General features: G+C 37.5%; 3 protein-coding genes across 7 annotated transcripts in view; 2 read left to right on the top strand and 1 right to left on the bottom strand.

Annotated features, from left to right (window-relative positions):
* Window positions 1–587: 587 nt before the first annotated feature.
* LOC148158468 (complement C1q-like protein 4) lies at window positions 588–3,245 on the top strand. Of its 4 annotated transcripts, XM_088007581.1 has the most exons (6): window positions 588–831; window positions 925–966; window positions 1,060–1,101; window positions 1,638–1,721; window positions 2,326–2,457; window positions 2,554–3,245. In XM_088007581.1, the coding sequence occupies exons 1-6, from the start codon at window positions 588–590 to the stop codon at window positions 2,835–2,837; spliced, it is 828 nt and encodes a 275-aa protein (XP_087863707.1). In that variant the 3' UTR covers window positions 2,838–3,245. The 4 variants fall into 4 exon arrangements, with proteins under 4 accessions (XP_087863707.1, XP_087863708.1, XP_087863710.1 ...); XM_088007582.1 differs by lacking the exon at window positions 1,060–1,101; XM_088007584.1 differs by lacking the exons at window positions 588–831; window positions 925–966; window positions 1,060–1,101 and adding an exon at window positions 1,227–1,251 and having other exon boundaries at window positions 1,647–1,721.
* Window positions 3,246–6,671: 3,426 nt separating this feature from the next.
* On the top strand, window positions 6,672–7,576 carry LOC148158467 (complement C1q-like protein 2). The gene is made up of 2 exons (XM_088007416.1): window positions 6,672–6,893; window positions 6,992–7,576. The coding sequence occupies exons 1-2, from the start codon at window positions 6,791–6,793 to the stop codon at window positions 7,288–7,290; spliced, it is 402 nt and encodes a 133-aa protein (XP_087863542.1). The 5' UTR covers window positions 6,672–6,790; the 3' UTR covers window positions 7,291–7,576.
* An 895-nt stretch (window positions 7,577–8,471) lies between these two features.
* Window positions 8,472–16,586, bottom strand: part of prdm16 (PR domain containing 16) — a 206,080-nt gene continuing 197,965 nt past the window's right edge. The window contains exons 15-17 of one of the 2 annotated variants that reach the window (XM_088007415.1): window positions 15,799–16,056; window positions 14,640–14,820; window positions 8,472–11,788 (exon numbers count right to left, since the gene is read on the bottom strand). In XM_088007415.1, coding sequence (XP_087863541.1) covers window positions 11,654–11,788; window positions 14,640–14,820; window positions 15,799–16,056 — 574 coding nt within the window. In that variant the 3' untranslated portion in view covers window positions 8,472–11,653. Of the gene's footprint in view, window positions 11,789–14,639; window positions 14,821–15,205; window positions 16,057–16,586 lie in introns of those variants that run through there. The other variant, XM_088007414.1, reaches the window with a different exon arrangement.

The raw sequence follows: 16,586 nt of genomic DNA, 5'->3' as shown, positions 1-16,586 counted from the left end.
CTTAATCATCAGCATAAGAACAGCACAAAGATATTCCAAAACTGATGATCAATTACAGTGCATAGTTAAAAAAAAGAAAGAAAATATGTCACAGCAATACATGCAGTGATGACAGATTACATCAAATTAAGTGTGTCCAGCTGATGTATTCTCTCACTGAGAGCTTTATGTAGTAGTAATAAAATGTCTCTCTCTTTGACAGTTGTCATACTTTGTATTGTATAAAAATGAACATTAAAAACTTAAATTTCAGACAGTTCACTTGAAGGAACTCAAAACGCTGTCCTTGAGTTGTGTAAGCTTTACAATTGGGCCCATTATGTTTGTTTTCTCTCTACTATCTGATCATAAATGAATGGGCTTATTTTGGCAGTGGTAATGTTTGACTGGAACAATCTTTTATGTGTCAGATAAAGAGACACAAAAATAGGTCAAATTCCATCAACTCTGTTTCTGTTGTCGTTTTCCACTGTAATTTGTCTTATCACCTGCACGTGTTTCTGACTACTAATTAACAGATCTCTGACTGTTAGTCAGAGATCATAAATGCCCTATATAAGTCTCAGAACATTACAGAGACATTAAAAATGGAGATTAACATGTCTTTCCCATTGTTGCTGCTAATTTGCGCTCTTTCCACTGCTCATTTTCAAGCAGAGTCTGACAACGAAATTATTTCACATTTAAGGCAAAATGGATCAAATGATGGAGAAGCAGAAAATGCCAAACAAAACCTGTCCACACAGGACGTCAGTGCTGTGCTGACAGAAATTAAGGCCTCACTGGCTGGACTGAAGGTGGAAGTGAAGTACTTACAGAGAGATAATGAAGGTATGTTTACCTGGAGGAATCACTGCTGGTGTTTACATGGAAACAACATCAAACAACAATTCAATGTCTTGTTCATTTTCTTAATACGAACAGCCAAGGGAAGAGAAGTGGAGGAGCTTAAGCAACAGCTGAAAGGTATTTAAAGTTAACATTGACCTAACAGACAATGTTTTATTTGGTGTAAAAGGATTTTGCCATTTGTATATTTTGTTTTGTATTGTTTATTAGCACAAGTCATGAAAGCAAGTAAACTGGAGCAAAAGAACCAAGGTATCTACTCCTAAATCTGCAATGTTGCACACTGGAGACCGGGAGAATGTTGCATTGTTTAATTAATACATAAATTGTTGTGTTTGGGTTTGTTGCTTTCACTTTTAGCACAAGATGTAAAGATGACAGAAATGGAGCAACAGAACCAAGGTATTTACTGAACCTATAATGTGGACTCAGAGAAAAAAAATTCTTAATTTTCTTAGCACTTTTTAACAATGTGGACAAACAAACACCTAGTTAAAGTTAAAGTCTACCTCCATGGCGCCTGCATGACTCATAGCTATCTAATGACGAATATTCTCATCATGTTAGCCTTGCTCTTCTCATTCCATAGACTCTTAAAATAAATCTCTGGTAGCATGTCTTTATATGATATGTATACAGTATAGTAATAGGACAACAAAGCTATTTGATTTTCCCCCCTCCAAATGGTTGACAGGGTTTCATTGCACTGAAAATATTTGTTCTGCAATATGTTTTAAAATTTTTTTTGTTTGTTTTTCACTTGGACTTTTTTGCTTGCATAATTCCAGTTCAAGAAGAAGAACTGATCACCATTAAAGCCAGGGCAAAAATCACTGAAAACCAAGTGCATGTTCTGAAGAAGGAAGGAGAAGGTCTGTACATTCAAAACTAGAATCATTTTTGTTGCAATAGCATTTATATAGGCCATGACATAGACCTCTTTAATTTAACAAAAAAAAAACAAAAAACAAAAAAAAAAACACATTTTTACCATGGTACCATGTCAGTTAGATTATTTGTTTTGTATTGCATGGTATCAACTACTAACACTATAGCTGTGAATTCATTCTGTTTTTCTGCATGGCAGTGAATCTCTCAAAGAAAAGATCAGTCAGGCTGGATGTTTTATGCTGTTTTTTGGAGGAAACCAGGAAACCATCCCGACTACATATAAAGTTGTAAAGCTAATTTGCTGCTTAAGTCAAGCTTATGGTAGCCAAAGCAACCTGTACTGATTTGTAGTTGTAGGGATTTTTCTCTCTCCTTGTGATGAACCTCACAGCCCAGAAAGGTCATTTTATAGAACAGAAGGGTAGTGCCACCTGCTGAAAGTGTTTTATACACGGTCTTCTTACCTTCCCTAATGACTAAAAAGTATTGTTTTCCCTCATTGACTCTCATTTCATTTCACAGAACACAAATATGTTTATAAGATATCAGCAAGTGCTGAAATACAAATAATTTACTGTCTTTCAGTGAAACGAGTGGCTTTCTCAGCATCTTTATTGGACTCGGGTTCGAACACTTTTGGACCATTTAACACATTTAGTACTCTGGTGTTCAGAAATGTTGTTACAAATATTGGAAATGGCTACAACCGAAACTCAGGTACTGAAACGTGTATATTTTTTCAATTTATTTTTCATTTGCACTCTTCACAGAAATGTTTTGACAAATATATAGCACTAACAAAATGTTCCACAGGGTTTTTTGTTGCACCAGTGAGAGGAGCCTACCACTTTGAGTTCTACATATTTGGACCAGGAAGTCCTTCACATTTGGTATCTGCAGTGTTGGTGAGGAACGGACAGCATATCTTCATTGCCACTGAAACCCAGCCTTCACACCAAGCTACAGCTGGCAATGCAGCCACGTTACTCTTAGAGGTTGGCGATGTTGTGTTTATACGTCAGTGGCAAAATTCAAGGATTTCTGACAGTCAGAATCGTCATACCACCTTCAGTGGTCACCTGCTTTTCACCATGTGAGCAGAAAACTGTTATTTTCAACAAGCTTAGTAATATTACATATTGTGAATGCTGTTTCGTCTTGATGCTTAATGTAAAGAAAATTATGTTAGTGAATTCCTTTCTTTTCTCTTGAAAGAAAGGATTAAATATGTGGACAAAAGTACTGTACAGAAGTACTAATTGTAAAGCAGTAACAAATACTGGAAGTTCTTAGTGAAGTATGTGAAAATCCTCTATATGTAAATGTGTCAACAAAATATCCACAAAAGCACTTTAAAACTGTTTATTGTGTCAACATCTCTTCTACGATAATATTTAGGTATAAATGTCTGTGGCCTCATCTGTCATAGTACAAAAAGTTTTCTTTAACCTCCTTTACAATGTTCTTTCCCAGAATCTCATTTGAATCTCATTTGAAGTGCTTTTGACATGAATACCCTACACTAGATTTGGTTGCAAAATATTTGCAACCAAATCCAAAAAGTACATCTCTAAAATCCGAATGTTCCAACTTTTTGCTGTTTCATGAAGTGTTTTGAGTGATACCTTTAAATCTGGCCATTGTGCTGCATCATCTTCATATCTTGATGTATTAAAAATCATATGTATGTGTGTTTTTGACAGAATGTTCTAAGTGTAAAATTGTTTTATTGAAATAAATATGTGGAAAGTCATCTTCAGCTCATCTTACAATGTGTACTTTTTCTGTTTGTGTATAAATATGTGTAAGCAGTAGAGCTGTGATGCAGGGCAAATTTCAAACTTATTCTGACCATAAAGTAATGGATGATGTGGTGCCTGATAAATTTGATACAGCAGTTTGGACTCAATTAAATGGCCAATGAGAGAAAGACGTCAACCAAAAGACACTTTCTCCACAGCAGGGTAAAGAAATTTGAAATCGGAAAATCCACTCACTGCGTTAGTGATGGAGTTTGAACCACATTTAGTCAGTAATTGAGGTCACTGATGTTTAGTGATCAAAAGCCATTGACGTTTTCATTTCCTTATGAATCACACAGAAGATATATTGAGGAAGCAAATGCAAGATAGACTTTGCTCCCTAATCCTGGTTTATTCATTTACAATAAGAAATCAAACTCTTATCAGAAACATAAGCTGCTTGTTAATCAACATCTCTATATGTATAATCTATGTAATATGTGTTATCCCTCCAAAACATATTTTAAAATGTTTATTTTAATTTTATGTTTAGAAGATGGTCTCTAGCTTGTCAATTTGTTTGATGAGTGGAAGCTCAATTTTAAATGACAAATCCAAAGATAAAATTATTATCTTCTAGAGTGGGAAAAAAAAAAGAAAAACATCTTGTGTAATGATTACCAGGCCAATCACAGATAAAGAAAAGATATTTAAGACGTGCGTTAGCTTCTCAGCCTTAAACGTGCTGCAAAGCCTTAAGGCTCGAGAAAAGAGAAGATGTTTCTATTTCTTTTGCTAGTCTGTTCTTTTTCAACAGTTCAGCTTCAAGGACAGAATGATCCTAAAAGTCCTGAACATTTAAAGCAACTTGACTCACCAGAAACAGAACCAAGAACCGTCGTTACCTACCAGCAAGTCTGTTCAAATGACATCCATGCTATTCTAAGAGAGGTGAGTGCTTCAGTGGCAGGACTGAAGGTGGGCATGGAGTTCTTAAAAAAAGAAAATGAAGGTATGATAATTCATTTTTAAAACCTGACTTTACCAAACCACGTTAAATAAACTTGAACCAATAAAAAAAACTCTTGGTTCTATTTTAGCCCAAGCAACAAAGACAAGAGAACTGGAACAATTGTACCAAGGTATAACGTCATGCATGGTGCAAATTCACAAGAGAATTTATATTGTTTCTTATCTTACATGGATGCATGTAAGTCTGTTTATTTAAACAGTGTTTGGCCAGGAAATGGACTTTGAAAATGGCTTTCCTCACCCAAGCTTCTGTCCTTATCTGTGTTCTGTGTTTTTTTCAGCACAATCGGCTAAGGTTAAAGACCTGGAGCAGCAAAAGTCAGAGCTCTTCCAACAATACCAAGGTATATAAGTTGTCATATTTAGCAACACTGAACAATAAAGATACAAACTTGAATATGTATTTTATGATATATTTTAGTGGTGGAATGCAATTAAAATATCTATAGACTTTGAAATTGATTCATTTATTTAACAAATTTGAATTTGAACTAAAAAGAAACATTTTTGAATTCAGATGAACTTTGGTTGATAACTATGATTAAGTGGACAGATATGATTTGAATGATGATGATGCACGACAGTTTCTACCTTCATTTAGTGGAAACTTGAATGTTGTGGTTTTGTTTTCAGCCCATCAGTTACAGTCATACCACAAGTAAACCAGCAACTTTGTACAACATACTGTAGCAATGCCAGAAATAAGTTTGATATTTATCTATTTTACAAAAGAGGGTTTTTGCCACGTAGATTTATAGTGTCGGAAGTCTTCATCCCTTCTGTGTCACACTTCAATTCTCACAGTAGCAGGTCAAAGGGACACTGAGGAACCAGGCCGAGTGTGGGGATGTGGCTGGCAGCTACTTTTATCTGTGTTTTTGGAGACTTTGGTAACAACATGTGAAAGTACAGTGAGTTAAAGCTCACATGGCTTCAGCATTCATGGTAAACAAGAGCTCAAAGTGAAACTAGGTTATTCCTGTGATCAGTAATTTATTTTTCATCCATTAGAAGTACAAAAAACAAAATTAAGACAAGTGTGGCATCTTACACAGATTTATGGTTGATCGCTACTGACGTGAGACAGAAAACGAGTGTCTGAAAAGGATATTTATGTGTAGCTGTATTTGCTAAAACTAAGACCACATTTAATTTACATTTACATTTACATTTAAGTTCCAAAAAATATTTATTCAAAATGATCATAACCTTTAGATATGTTTGATAAGAAAACTTGAATTTACTTTTGCCCATTTGAAAATGTACTTTTCTGAAAAGATATTTTAACCTGAGAACAAATTTACTAACATTTTGTTTTGTCTTTTAATTATAGTTTTTGCATGATAACTAGTTAACATTTTCTGTTTTTTTTTTTTTTTTGTCTGTTTTAGCACAAGAGGCTAAGCTGAAGGAGTTGGAATTGCAAAAAATTGAGTTGGACAAGCTAAAGCAGGAGTACCAAGGTAGCTTAGTTATAATTATTTCAGCGTCCAAATCCATCCATTTTCTAGCACCTTTGTCCCTTGTGGGGTCGGGAGGGCTGCTGGTGCCTCTCCAGCTAATGTTCCGGGCAAGAGGCGTGGTCACCCTGGACAGGTCACCAGTCTGTCACAGGGCAACACAGAGACAAACAACCATGCACACACACACCTAGGGAGAATTTAGAGAAACCAATTAACCTGAAAGTCAGGCTTTTGGACTGTGGGAGGAATCCTGGGTACGCAGAGAGAACCCACCATGCACAGAGAGAGCATGAAAACTACATGCAGAAAGACCCCAGGCTGAGAATTGAACACATAACCTTCTTGCTGCAAGGCAACTGCTCTACCAACCGCACCACTGTGCAGCCCAGTGTCCAAATCAAATATTAAAAACAAAGAGAACAATAAGGATTTTCTTAGAATAACTTAAAATAACTTAGACATTAAGATGTCTAAGTTATTTTTTGTTAGGTGTACCAGGGTAAAGTTTTTCATTTTAATTGTGGTGCTGATAAATCTTCCATAAAACAACATTTCCTGCAGTAGATTCACTGATTTATTTCTCAGTACTTTTATCATTCTCATTCCAGCACAGGGAGACTAACTGCAGCAAATTAAGATCAGGACAAACTCAACACAAAAGCAGGTGGAGGTTCTGAAGAGAGAAGGAGAAGGTTTGTTCAAGTTCTGACAGTCACATCACCGGATCAAACTCATAACTGTCTCTAGAGCTGTTTGTTGTACACAACAATATTTTCCTCTTCAGTGAGACAAGTGGCTTTCTCAGCCTCCCTAATGGCCTCAGGTGGAGGGGACATTGGACCTTTCAATGCATACACGTCTTTGATCTTCAGAAATGTTGTCTCAAATATCGGGAATGCCTACAACCCAAGTACAGGTATTGCAATTTAATTAACAAAACACTTATTTATACAATATTAACATCAGAGTGAACTTGATTACTATAGTTTTAAAATAAAACACAATTTCCTACAGGGATTTTCACAGCGCCAGTGAGAGGCGTCTACCACTTTAATTACCACATCTATGGACACGGACATTCTTCACATGGTTCAGGTGCTGTGCTGGTCAAGAATGGAGAGTACATTTTCATGGCCTATGAACATCAAACTACACTCGGAGCTAACTCTGCTAACACTGTCACAATGCTGTTAGAGGTTGGAGATGTTGTATATTTGCTTCAAAGGGTTAACACAAGGATTTTTGATGATCAGTTACATTATACCACGTTCAGTGGTCTTCTACTTTTTCCATTGTGCAATGATGCATGCTAAGTGATTTGTAGTAGTGTTATAGTGCAGTGTAACATGTACACAAACGATAAACATACTGGTCAGAAGACAAAATGTAAATTCACTTTACAAAAGGGGCAGTGGTATTAAGATTAAATTACCATGAGGTGTTTTCTGCAGAGAACTTTTATATCAGAATGACAAAATATTCATCTTAAATCATGCACATCAAAGTATAACTCACACCATAACAGTGGGACTTTTGTACTGCATTCTGTATTTAATTGAATTTGAAATAAGTTGCATTAATGATTGAATTAAAAAAAAATAAAATGCGCTGACTTTCTCAACGGTCACACTGAGCTTGATCTGGAGGGAACCTGTGTACAAATATGAGGAACACACATAACCTTCACTTTAAAGCAAGAACGACATGTTTGAACACAACTGACTCCTTTTGAAAACTGAAGACCGTACTTACCGTGCTATTTAATGCCCAGTAGCTGAGTTAATCCTTTGATGAAACCAACCAAACAAAACAAGTTGTCTCAGAAAAGTAGCATACCTGGAGAGCAGCAGGACACTGTGAATTATATACCATTAATTTCCAGTACATAGTAACTTTGACACTGGAAGCACATCAGAAGCAAAACTCACAAACCTGACAGGAATTAACAATCTACAGAATATCTTTTATTTCCTCACCTTTTGACCCACATAAAAGGGAATTTTTCAAAACCCTAGCGTGCAACGCAAGATAGGAAATGGTGAGACAGCAGCTTTTTAAATATACGTAAAGGGCAATAACTATAGACTAAATATGTGCCAAACAATTGGTCAGCCTGTGAACAACTCCTTAACCTGTGAAGAAGAAATAGCTAGCATGCAAACACAGCAGGTCATAAAGGCGGTTAACTCTGATAGCTACATTTGCTCACAACTATATAAAATATACAATTCTACAAAAGTGTGGCTTGATTTTTAGGAAAACAAGTATGACCAGCTCAAAAAAAAAAATTAGTCAGTACCTGGTATGACCGGTACTGACTAATAAAGTCAGTACCTGACTGTATTAGGTACTTCCACAACATGACATTTATTTTTAAATCAGCTTACCTCTGAATCAAAAGACTGTAATTAAATTAAAGTATTTTATAAATTCCCTGGCCCAAGAAGTTTATCATCTACTTTTAAGAATCTAGAATTAAAAGCATCACAAATCGTAAAAAGCACACAGGTTTTATTGCATATCAATTTCATGTATAAATTCTTCATAGCATTGGAAAGATTACATTTGGTATACATTGCTATTCTACAGAATTAACATCAGAGTCATATCTTTTCAATGAAATTTCTCTAAAGTACATCTGCAATAATCACAAGCATCAAAAGAACTGCAATTCCAGAATTGTTCAATATTATTCTACAATCCTTTATTGTTTTTCATTAGGTCTTCTCCCGTGAGTCGTTTCTATGTCTTTCAGAACCTGCCCACACATCTGCCAGGCAGTCAGAACTTGAAGTCAAACCTACTAACCTAAACACATGTACAATAAGTGCATCTACAATTTTTTTTTCTCTTACTTTTTTTTCTGTTTTTGAATTGATACACATTTCACAAATGGACATCATTATGACTGCTAAACACGTCATGCACGATAACTTTTTTTTTTTCATTTGTTTTCAATAAACATAACAGAGGCGATATACAACTCAGATTTTAAACAAAACAAGCACCATCCATTAAAACCCATATTTTTCAAAGGTTTTTTTTTTTCTTCTTCAGACAAATGCACCATTGTTTTTCATTCTTTAAAATACTATACAGTTAAAAAGAAACCGTGTATTTTTTATTTATTTTTTTGACTTTCTTCTGTAACAGTTGGGCAAAGAGCAACCATGTTTTATTACGCTGAAAAAAAAAGAGAAAAATTTCAGTGACCAGAACATTTTGTGAAGTTGCCAAAATGGAATACTTCAACGCTTTCAATTCAGTTGCTTCGCACAGCGCGTGATTATTACAGTAGTCCATGACATGAATAACTACACATAGTCAACCTAAAACCTTAGTGACCCAAGTCTTTACATTTTCTAAGCACAAATTGAAAAATAATGTGTTTACAATGAATGGAATTTCATTCAGTAGAATTATATATATGTATATATAAAAGAGACTTTAGTCTTAAGAAAATGAGATGACGCAGCAGTCCTAGCATCACACTACCACCTGCTGTTGTGAAGAAAAATTACAGTGCTTTAGTTTTATTCTCATCTCTCCTTGTTGAGTCCAGCTGGCTCATCTATTGAAAGTCAAATCAGCTTTAAAAAAAAAAAAAAAAAACGGATCTGGAATCTAAGTTTAACCAAAAGACCAAACTATATCCAGTTGACGGTCTGGTCCCAGTTGCTTTAAGTGCTTGTTAAAAAAAAAAAAAAAGACAAAGAAAAGAAAAACAGCATCAGGCCTGATTATGAAAGTCTAGAAGGGATGAAAAGGCTAAAACCCAGCTGCCTTCAGGTACCGACTGTAAATGTTTTCTGCTGTCTATGACACAGCCGTCTTCGCAGACTTAATAGAATGGGGGTCTCAAAGCAATTTATATGGAGTTTAACAAGTCTGACCAACAAACTTCAGGATGACCACTCTGTTCTTTAACAATCACGAGTCAAGTCTCTTTATATATAACCAGCGACACTGTCACCTTCACGCCGTTTTGACTGGATGCTGTGAGAATTTCCGACCAGACATCTAACCTGAGACAAAATCATTTTAAGATGACAACTTGCAGGCTAAGCTACAAGCGATGCATGCCAAAAAAGAAAAAAGAATATAACATGAGCCGACGGCGGAAGAAGTCCAGATTCAGTAATGATAACGTAATGCCCTTTAACTGACATTCAAAATGATATTTGTACAATTATGCCACTAGGCAGAGAGGGAAAGAAAACAGCATATTGAGTTAACTGTTAAAGTGAAACAATAAAAGGAAAACCAGGGTTAACCTGCCCACTATGTTCCAATGCCAAACAGGACTCTAAAACTAACTACACTTGCATTTAACTATAAATAATAACAATTAAAAAAAAAAAAACTAATTAACTCGTGGGGTCTTTTAATTTTGGCACACTAATCCGTCAAAACCAGAGATTCAGAATCTCCCCCTGTGCTTTGACAGGCGATCCTTTTTCCTTCTTCAAGAAAAACAGGGATGAAAAGACCTTTTCTGTTTCTTCATTTTCTCTTCTTGAGTCTCAACAAAACAACACAGAAATAAATACATGCACACACTTCTTGAAATTAAACATATAATGTTATTAGGGAAAAAGAAACGTGACAGCAAATGTGAGGCCTCTTGGAAATGACATGATTGTCAAAGAAAAATAAAAGACTTCTAGCGGTTATTTGGCACATACCACTCTGAATATGAACGTCTAGGCTATTATCATTTTTACATCATGTGACAGGAAATTTGGTCCTTCTCTAAAAGTAATTAAATTAATAGTCGAGTACTCTTGTGCCTAAAAAGAAGCAATACTGTGGTATCTATAGTAAAGAACGTAAATACATTTAATTGATGATGCAATAAACAAAACAGAAAAACACACTCTTTTTTTTTAGTATAATTTAAATTTCAACATGAACAAATTTAGTAGCCAATTTTAATAGTTATTGGCCCACATAGCTCATTACATTATCACATTTGAACGTTGGACATCATTCTCCATGTAATCAGTGAAAAATCAACAGTCTACTGGTTCTGAGGATTCGTTTATTTTGTCTGGTGCTTTTGATTCTGAAATTAAATAAAAAATGTAAAAAAAAAAATAGTCTCCATGACTGGTGGAGAAAAAAAAAACCTGGAGAGAATCACTCACGAGTCCTGTATTTCTGCTGAAACAGTGCCACCTGGTGGACATGCAGTGCCAGTGCTGCAATGCTTGCGTCGGGCATTGTGCACAGACTTTAGAGACATTATCAGTTCAGTAAGTGTCTTTCAGGGAGCCGTTTTACAGGGTGACTGTGATGCTGCAGGGAGCATTGTGCACTGGGGGGAGGATCAGAGTGACGCAGAGTTTCAATGCTCTGGAGAAGCATTCATCATGTCCTTCACATCAACAGGAGCTTAGCAGTGCTTTCTCTTAGACAGTCTTGCAGGACGCCTCACAAGGGGACACGTCCCCCCCGCCCCCTCTCCTCCTCCGTCGTACTTGCACAAACACATAACATGTGAACACAGGCGTAGCCGCGCAAACTCGTCCGCTCTGCCTTGAATGTGTGTGACAATGAAATCCTTCACGGCCTTTCTCGTCTTCCCGATGTCCAGCCGGTCTCTTGTTTCTGTCTGTTTGTGAGACTAAATGTTCCCCCTACTTTTCTTTCCGTCTTTCCTCGGCCTCTCTTTGCCTAGATATGGTTGAGTGGGTGAAAGCTGCTCGTCTCAGACGGTCCGCCTCCCATGCTCAGCCAAGCGTCCAGAGAGTTCTGAGAGGGTGCGTGCAAAGGGTTGTTCTCCGAGAGAGACAGCATCATTGCATAAGCCTGCAAGCGAACAACAGTTGGATATTAATTAAGAGAAAATCTGCAAGGTTCACCTACGTGCACATATTTAGCAATCTCTCTCTTTCCCACATAGTTTCTCATTTTCAGAGATTGTGTTTGACATTCATGAAATAATATGAGTATGATGATAAACGTTGCTGACTAATTTAGGAACAACTACTTAAGAAAATGCAGCAACTTAAAACATAACTAATGTTTGTGCTTCATGATCTGACATAATTCACTTCAGTCATCTGGGCAAAATCACAAAACTGCATCTTTTTTACAAATGATGAAAAATATTTTTCTTAATTTTATAATTGGTAATTTTTCAAAATGTTGCTTTACACCAGGGGTCCCCAAACCTTTTCCTGCGAGGGCCACATAGCTGTTCCTTTCTCTAGTCGGGGGCCGGTCTCAGGTTTTGTAGAAAGAAACCTTAGAAAATTCTTGTCGACGGGGAGGGGGGGAAGAGCGCGACGACACATTCGCGCTTTTAGATAGATTTTTACCCAGAATGCAAATGGAAAAAACCGTGAGTGAAACGGTGACTGGGACTGACTAGTATGTATTCCATTGAGGGAAAGTTAGTTTCACTTCTGCTCAAAAGCCCCCTGGTGGTTGAAGAAAAATCCACATATAAACCGGAAAATACAATATATGAAAAAAAACACTGAATGCTCTCTGGTATGAGGAGGCGGGCCGGATCCGGCATTGTTCAGGGGGCCGGACCAAATGACGTGGCGGGCCGGATCCGGCCCGCGGGCCGTAGTTTGGGGACCCCAGCTTTACACTTTGTTTTTTTTTTTTTTTAGAACTCCACAAATCCTCTCTTACACAAAGGTGTATGGCCCTCTGCTGTTTTATACCCCCTTCGCAATGTTTTACATGGACATCTAGATTTAATTATAACTCAAGTATTGCCTTTCTACATGCTCTTTGGATGACAATATGGCTGCAGCAGGTTTTATGTCACATGTTGAAGGTTAAGTTTTGCAGCTCAAAGATGCCATTTACAGGACTCTGGTAATGTGTTTTCCACCTTAAAGATTTCTTCTTTTTCTGATCCTTTTGTCACACTTGTATGCTCCAGATCATCAAACTAATGTTAATATCGGATAAAAATAACTTTAGTAAAAGCAAAACATTTCCAAATGATGTTTCTCATATAAACATTTAACACATGTATAAATGAGCTCTTGTAAAATCCTGATTTATATTTGACTAACCACATTATTTTTGGTTTATTGTTATAAGCCACAACCAGGCTGGATTACAATAGACCCACAGAATTAAGAAACCACTTAAATAGAATTTATCTAAAAATATAAAGTAGGTTAGAAAGTCTCACAAAAAAAAAACAAAAAAAAAAAAACAATTTAAATAAATTTAAGAACAAATAAAAAGCAAAGTTGTTCACAACTACATGTTTGGAAAGGGTTACAAAGTCATTTCTACTTCTGTGGGAATTTAGCAAGCCAGGGTGAGAACCATTATTCACTAATGCAAGAGAAACTAATGTATTGTTTCTGGTATTATGATCTGAAACATTTAAGTGTGACATAAAACAATACATATGATATAAATAACCAGGAAATATCATAACACAAACAATGAATTAGGAGTTGCACCAATTAGTCGAATAGTCGATTCTTTTCTCTGCAATGACTTTTTTCTGGGCCAGTCGACTAGTCGCAATCACGTGACAAAACAGATTTTTTCCAAGGAAATGAAAGAAGGTGGACTAGGTGAGTTCATCAGAAAGCTCAAATTGTATAAAAATTGAAATAATTTAACAAATAGAAACTGTAAATTAAAGCATAGGCTACCGCAATAGGGGCGTTGCGCGGCGCGGTGGTTAGCGCGGCGCCTCGCATTTAGAGACCTTAGACCGCGGTACTCTGGAGTCCAACTCAACATTCGCTGGGCCCAGGCCTCTCTCCGCTCTCTCTGCCCCCTTACAGTCAGATTGCTGTCAAATAAACTAGTGTCAAAAAAATCCTACAAGACTACCGGAGTAAAGTGCGACAACGCGTCATGATGTCAGGCTTTTTTATCCCTCAACTACCCCCAACTGATCAGCGTCACCCTGCGTATTGAAGCTTCTAACCTGGCAGCTTTACGCTCTTATAAAAATATGGTTTGACAACATCTGGAAACTAAGTCCAAATTTCATCCTGAGGGTCTGATAGAGGCGATCTCTGCCGCCGTCTGCATGTCGGTTCAGAGAGCCGCTGCTGAGTCAGCAGAGCGTCCTGCTGTGCATCCGGCGGAGGAGCAGCAGGAGGCTTCGTTGAATTCAACTGTAACCAAACGGGATCCGTTCATAATAAGTTTGGTTTGTGATGTTCCAAAAGCACCATTGTGGTCAGTGTGATAGTTTGACTCCTATATGAGTAACTATCCAGAGATCATCAGTATCAGCCGGTGTTTGGAAAAAAAAAAAAAAAAGTCAGACCCAACTTTGTGCAACGAACTTTTCTCCGCTGCTCACGAAGAATAATCTGTTTATTGCTCTTTTAATTCTGCATAATAGACTTAGTAAAAGCGGGAGAAGGGGAGGGGGGTGTAGGGGTTAATATTTGCCATGAAAATAGCTGATAAAGCCTCCAAGTAGTTGTGAAGCATTTTGCGCTTACGTCACTATGACGTCACCGCGACTAGTCGACATCGACTCGACTATTATCATGATGTAGTCGACCTTAAGTTCAACCCCTACAATGAATACAAGTGACGGGAAACGACACGGTATAGTATACACTTCGTTTCTTGAAAATTAAACTTGTGTATGTTGATGGTCTCAAAGTCCCATCCCTATTTTAAACAGATAACCCAAAATCCAGCAACATACCTGGGTTTTAGCCTGCCTGTACAATGTTTCTTTCAATGCTTCAGACTCTAGTGAAGTGTTAAATATGTCTTTAACGTCAAAGGACTGCTCATCAATGGCTGCTTTACGTAAACCGTCCAGGCTCTTAGGGAAGCTGGGCAGACCCTCCAGATCCAAGAGAGAGCCCTCCTCCTCTATACACCTGCACACCGACCCAGGGGTGAATGAAAGGATGGAGCAGGATTGAAGGATTGGATGGATGGATGAGTAAAAGGAGGAAAAGACAAAGATTTGGATGAGGCGGAGGGAGCGTTAATGGGATTTGAGAAGGGGAAAATGTTACAAACAGGATGTAAAATGGGGAAAGGTGAGGTGGAGATAAACAGAAGAAAGGGACAGTTAATTAAAGGTTAGAAAGGCAGACGGGACACACTGACAAAGTAATAAAAAGCTTTAGGGAAAAGATAGGAAGCTGACCTAACATGAATAAAAGAGGAAGTGAAGCTAAAGAGAATCTGAAATTCAAGCCCCCTCCATGCCTTATAAATGAGTTCATATCCCTTACACTTTTTCCACATTTTGTCACATTATACTGGATATGATAAATGGGAGGATTCTACTGTACGTACGAGTAGACCAACACAAAATAAGGCACATTTGTAACGTGGAAAAAAAAAAGTATAACTTGTTAAGCTTATTTGTATACAAAAATCTGAAAAGTGTGGCAGGCATATGTTTACAGCTGTCTTTACTTTAATACACCCAAATCAATTCCAAAACAGACGTTTTTAGCCGAATTGCAAAATGCTTCTTTGGGGGGAAAACAAACGAAATGCAACACAAGAAAATGAAAAAATGAGAGGCAGCAAAGAGACTTGAATAAAAATGTAAGTAGGACAGGTGAAAACATGTTCGAAATACTTCCAGCTATAATTGAAGCAAATGTGGTTCTGCTGACTCAGGTGTGCAAAATACAAATGCATGCCACACTTTTAAGTTTTTTTTTTTATTTGTGAGAAATGTTCCTCATGTACAGTTATGTACAGTTTAAAGCACTGCTATTCAGTGTAGTAGTTGAATAAGTTGATTTGCAGTGGTTGAAATAATATCCATGAACTCTAACTGAATGGATTCTTTGTTTTGTTCAGTTTTGTTTTTGCTCAGGTTACTAAACACCCACCTGCGAGTGTGTTCATAGCTCATAGCTAACGGAGCCGTCTCCGTGTCTTCCTCTTCCTCGTCTTCCTCGTAGACTCCCGTCCTTAGTGGGGATGGGGACTCCGGCGCCTCGTCGTGCGACTTCTCCGTCAGGCTGCCTTCTTCCTCCTCCTCGTCGTCCCCTTCCACCTCCTCTTCCTCTTCCTCCAGCCCTTGCAGGCCTAGCTTGGAGTTGGACAAACTGTGGCTGGGCGGGCGCTCCTCTTCGGGCTGCTCTGACCTGCGGAGGTAGGAGAAGTGAGAAAATGTTGATAGCTTCAACTTTTATAGGCTTACGTTGTCAAAGCACAATATAGTTTTGCTTTTTTATGCAGAAGAAAAAAAAAACATTTTCAATCATAGTTTGAAAATATTTCTCACATTCTGAGAAGTAGATTAAAACATTTACTTGTTCCAAGAGCTTTGGATGCTTTTTTTTTTTTTTGTAGCTAATTTTAGTTATAAAAATACGACACAAACAGTCTGGCCCTGGTTACTGTTACCCATTTCCTATCCGTCCAAAAGCATGACTCATCTTTCAGAAAAAGACGTAATCTGATGACAACGTGAACAGTACAACTCCAGTGTCCACACAAACAACATGGGTGCCGACAGTTTGCCCGGAGCTCTTTTCAAACAACCCGGCAGATGATTAATTGGCCAGCAACCCCCCAAACAGAGACGGAGACGGCCCCGCCTCAGACCCGCTCCTCCACAAGCCGCTTCACACCGTAATGGTGGAACGTAAGCTGGCGTGGCTGAGGGAAGATG

The sequence above is a fragment of the Poecilia mexicana genome, unplaced genomic scaffold (assembly GCF_051168715.1).
Source record: "Poecilia mexicana isolate PSO_F unplaced genomic scaffold, ASM5116871v1 scaffold_7, whole genome shotgun sequence".
NCBI lineage: Eukaryota > Metazoa > Chordata > Actinopteri > Cyprinodontiformes > Poeciliidae > Poecilia > Poecilia mexicana.
The sequence above is the reverse complement of the archived record's forward strand: the minus strand, read 5'-3'. Positions and strand labels throughout refer to the sequence as shown.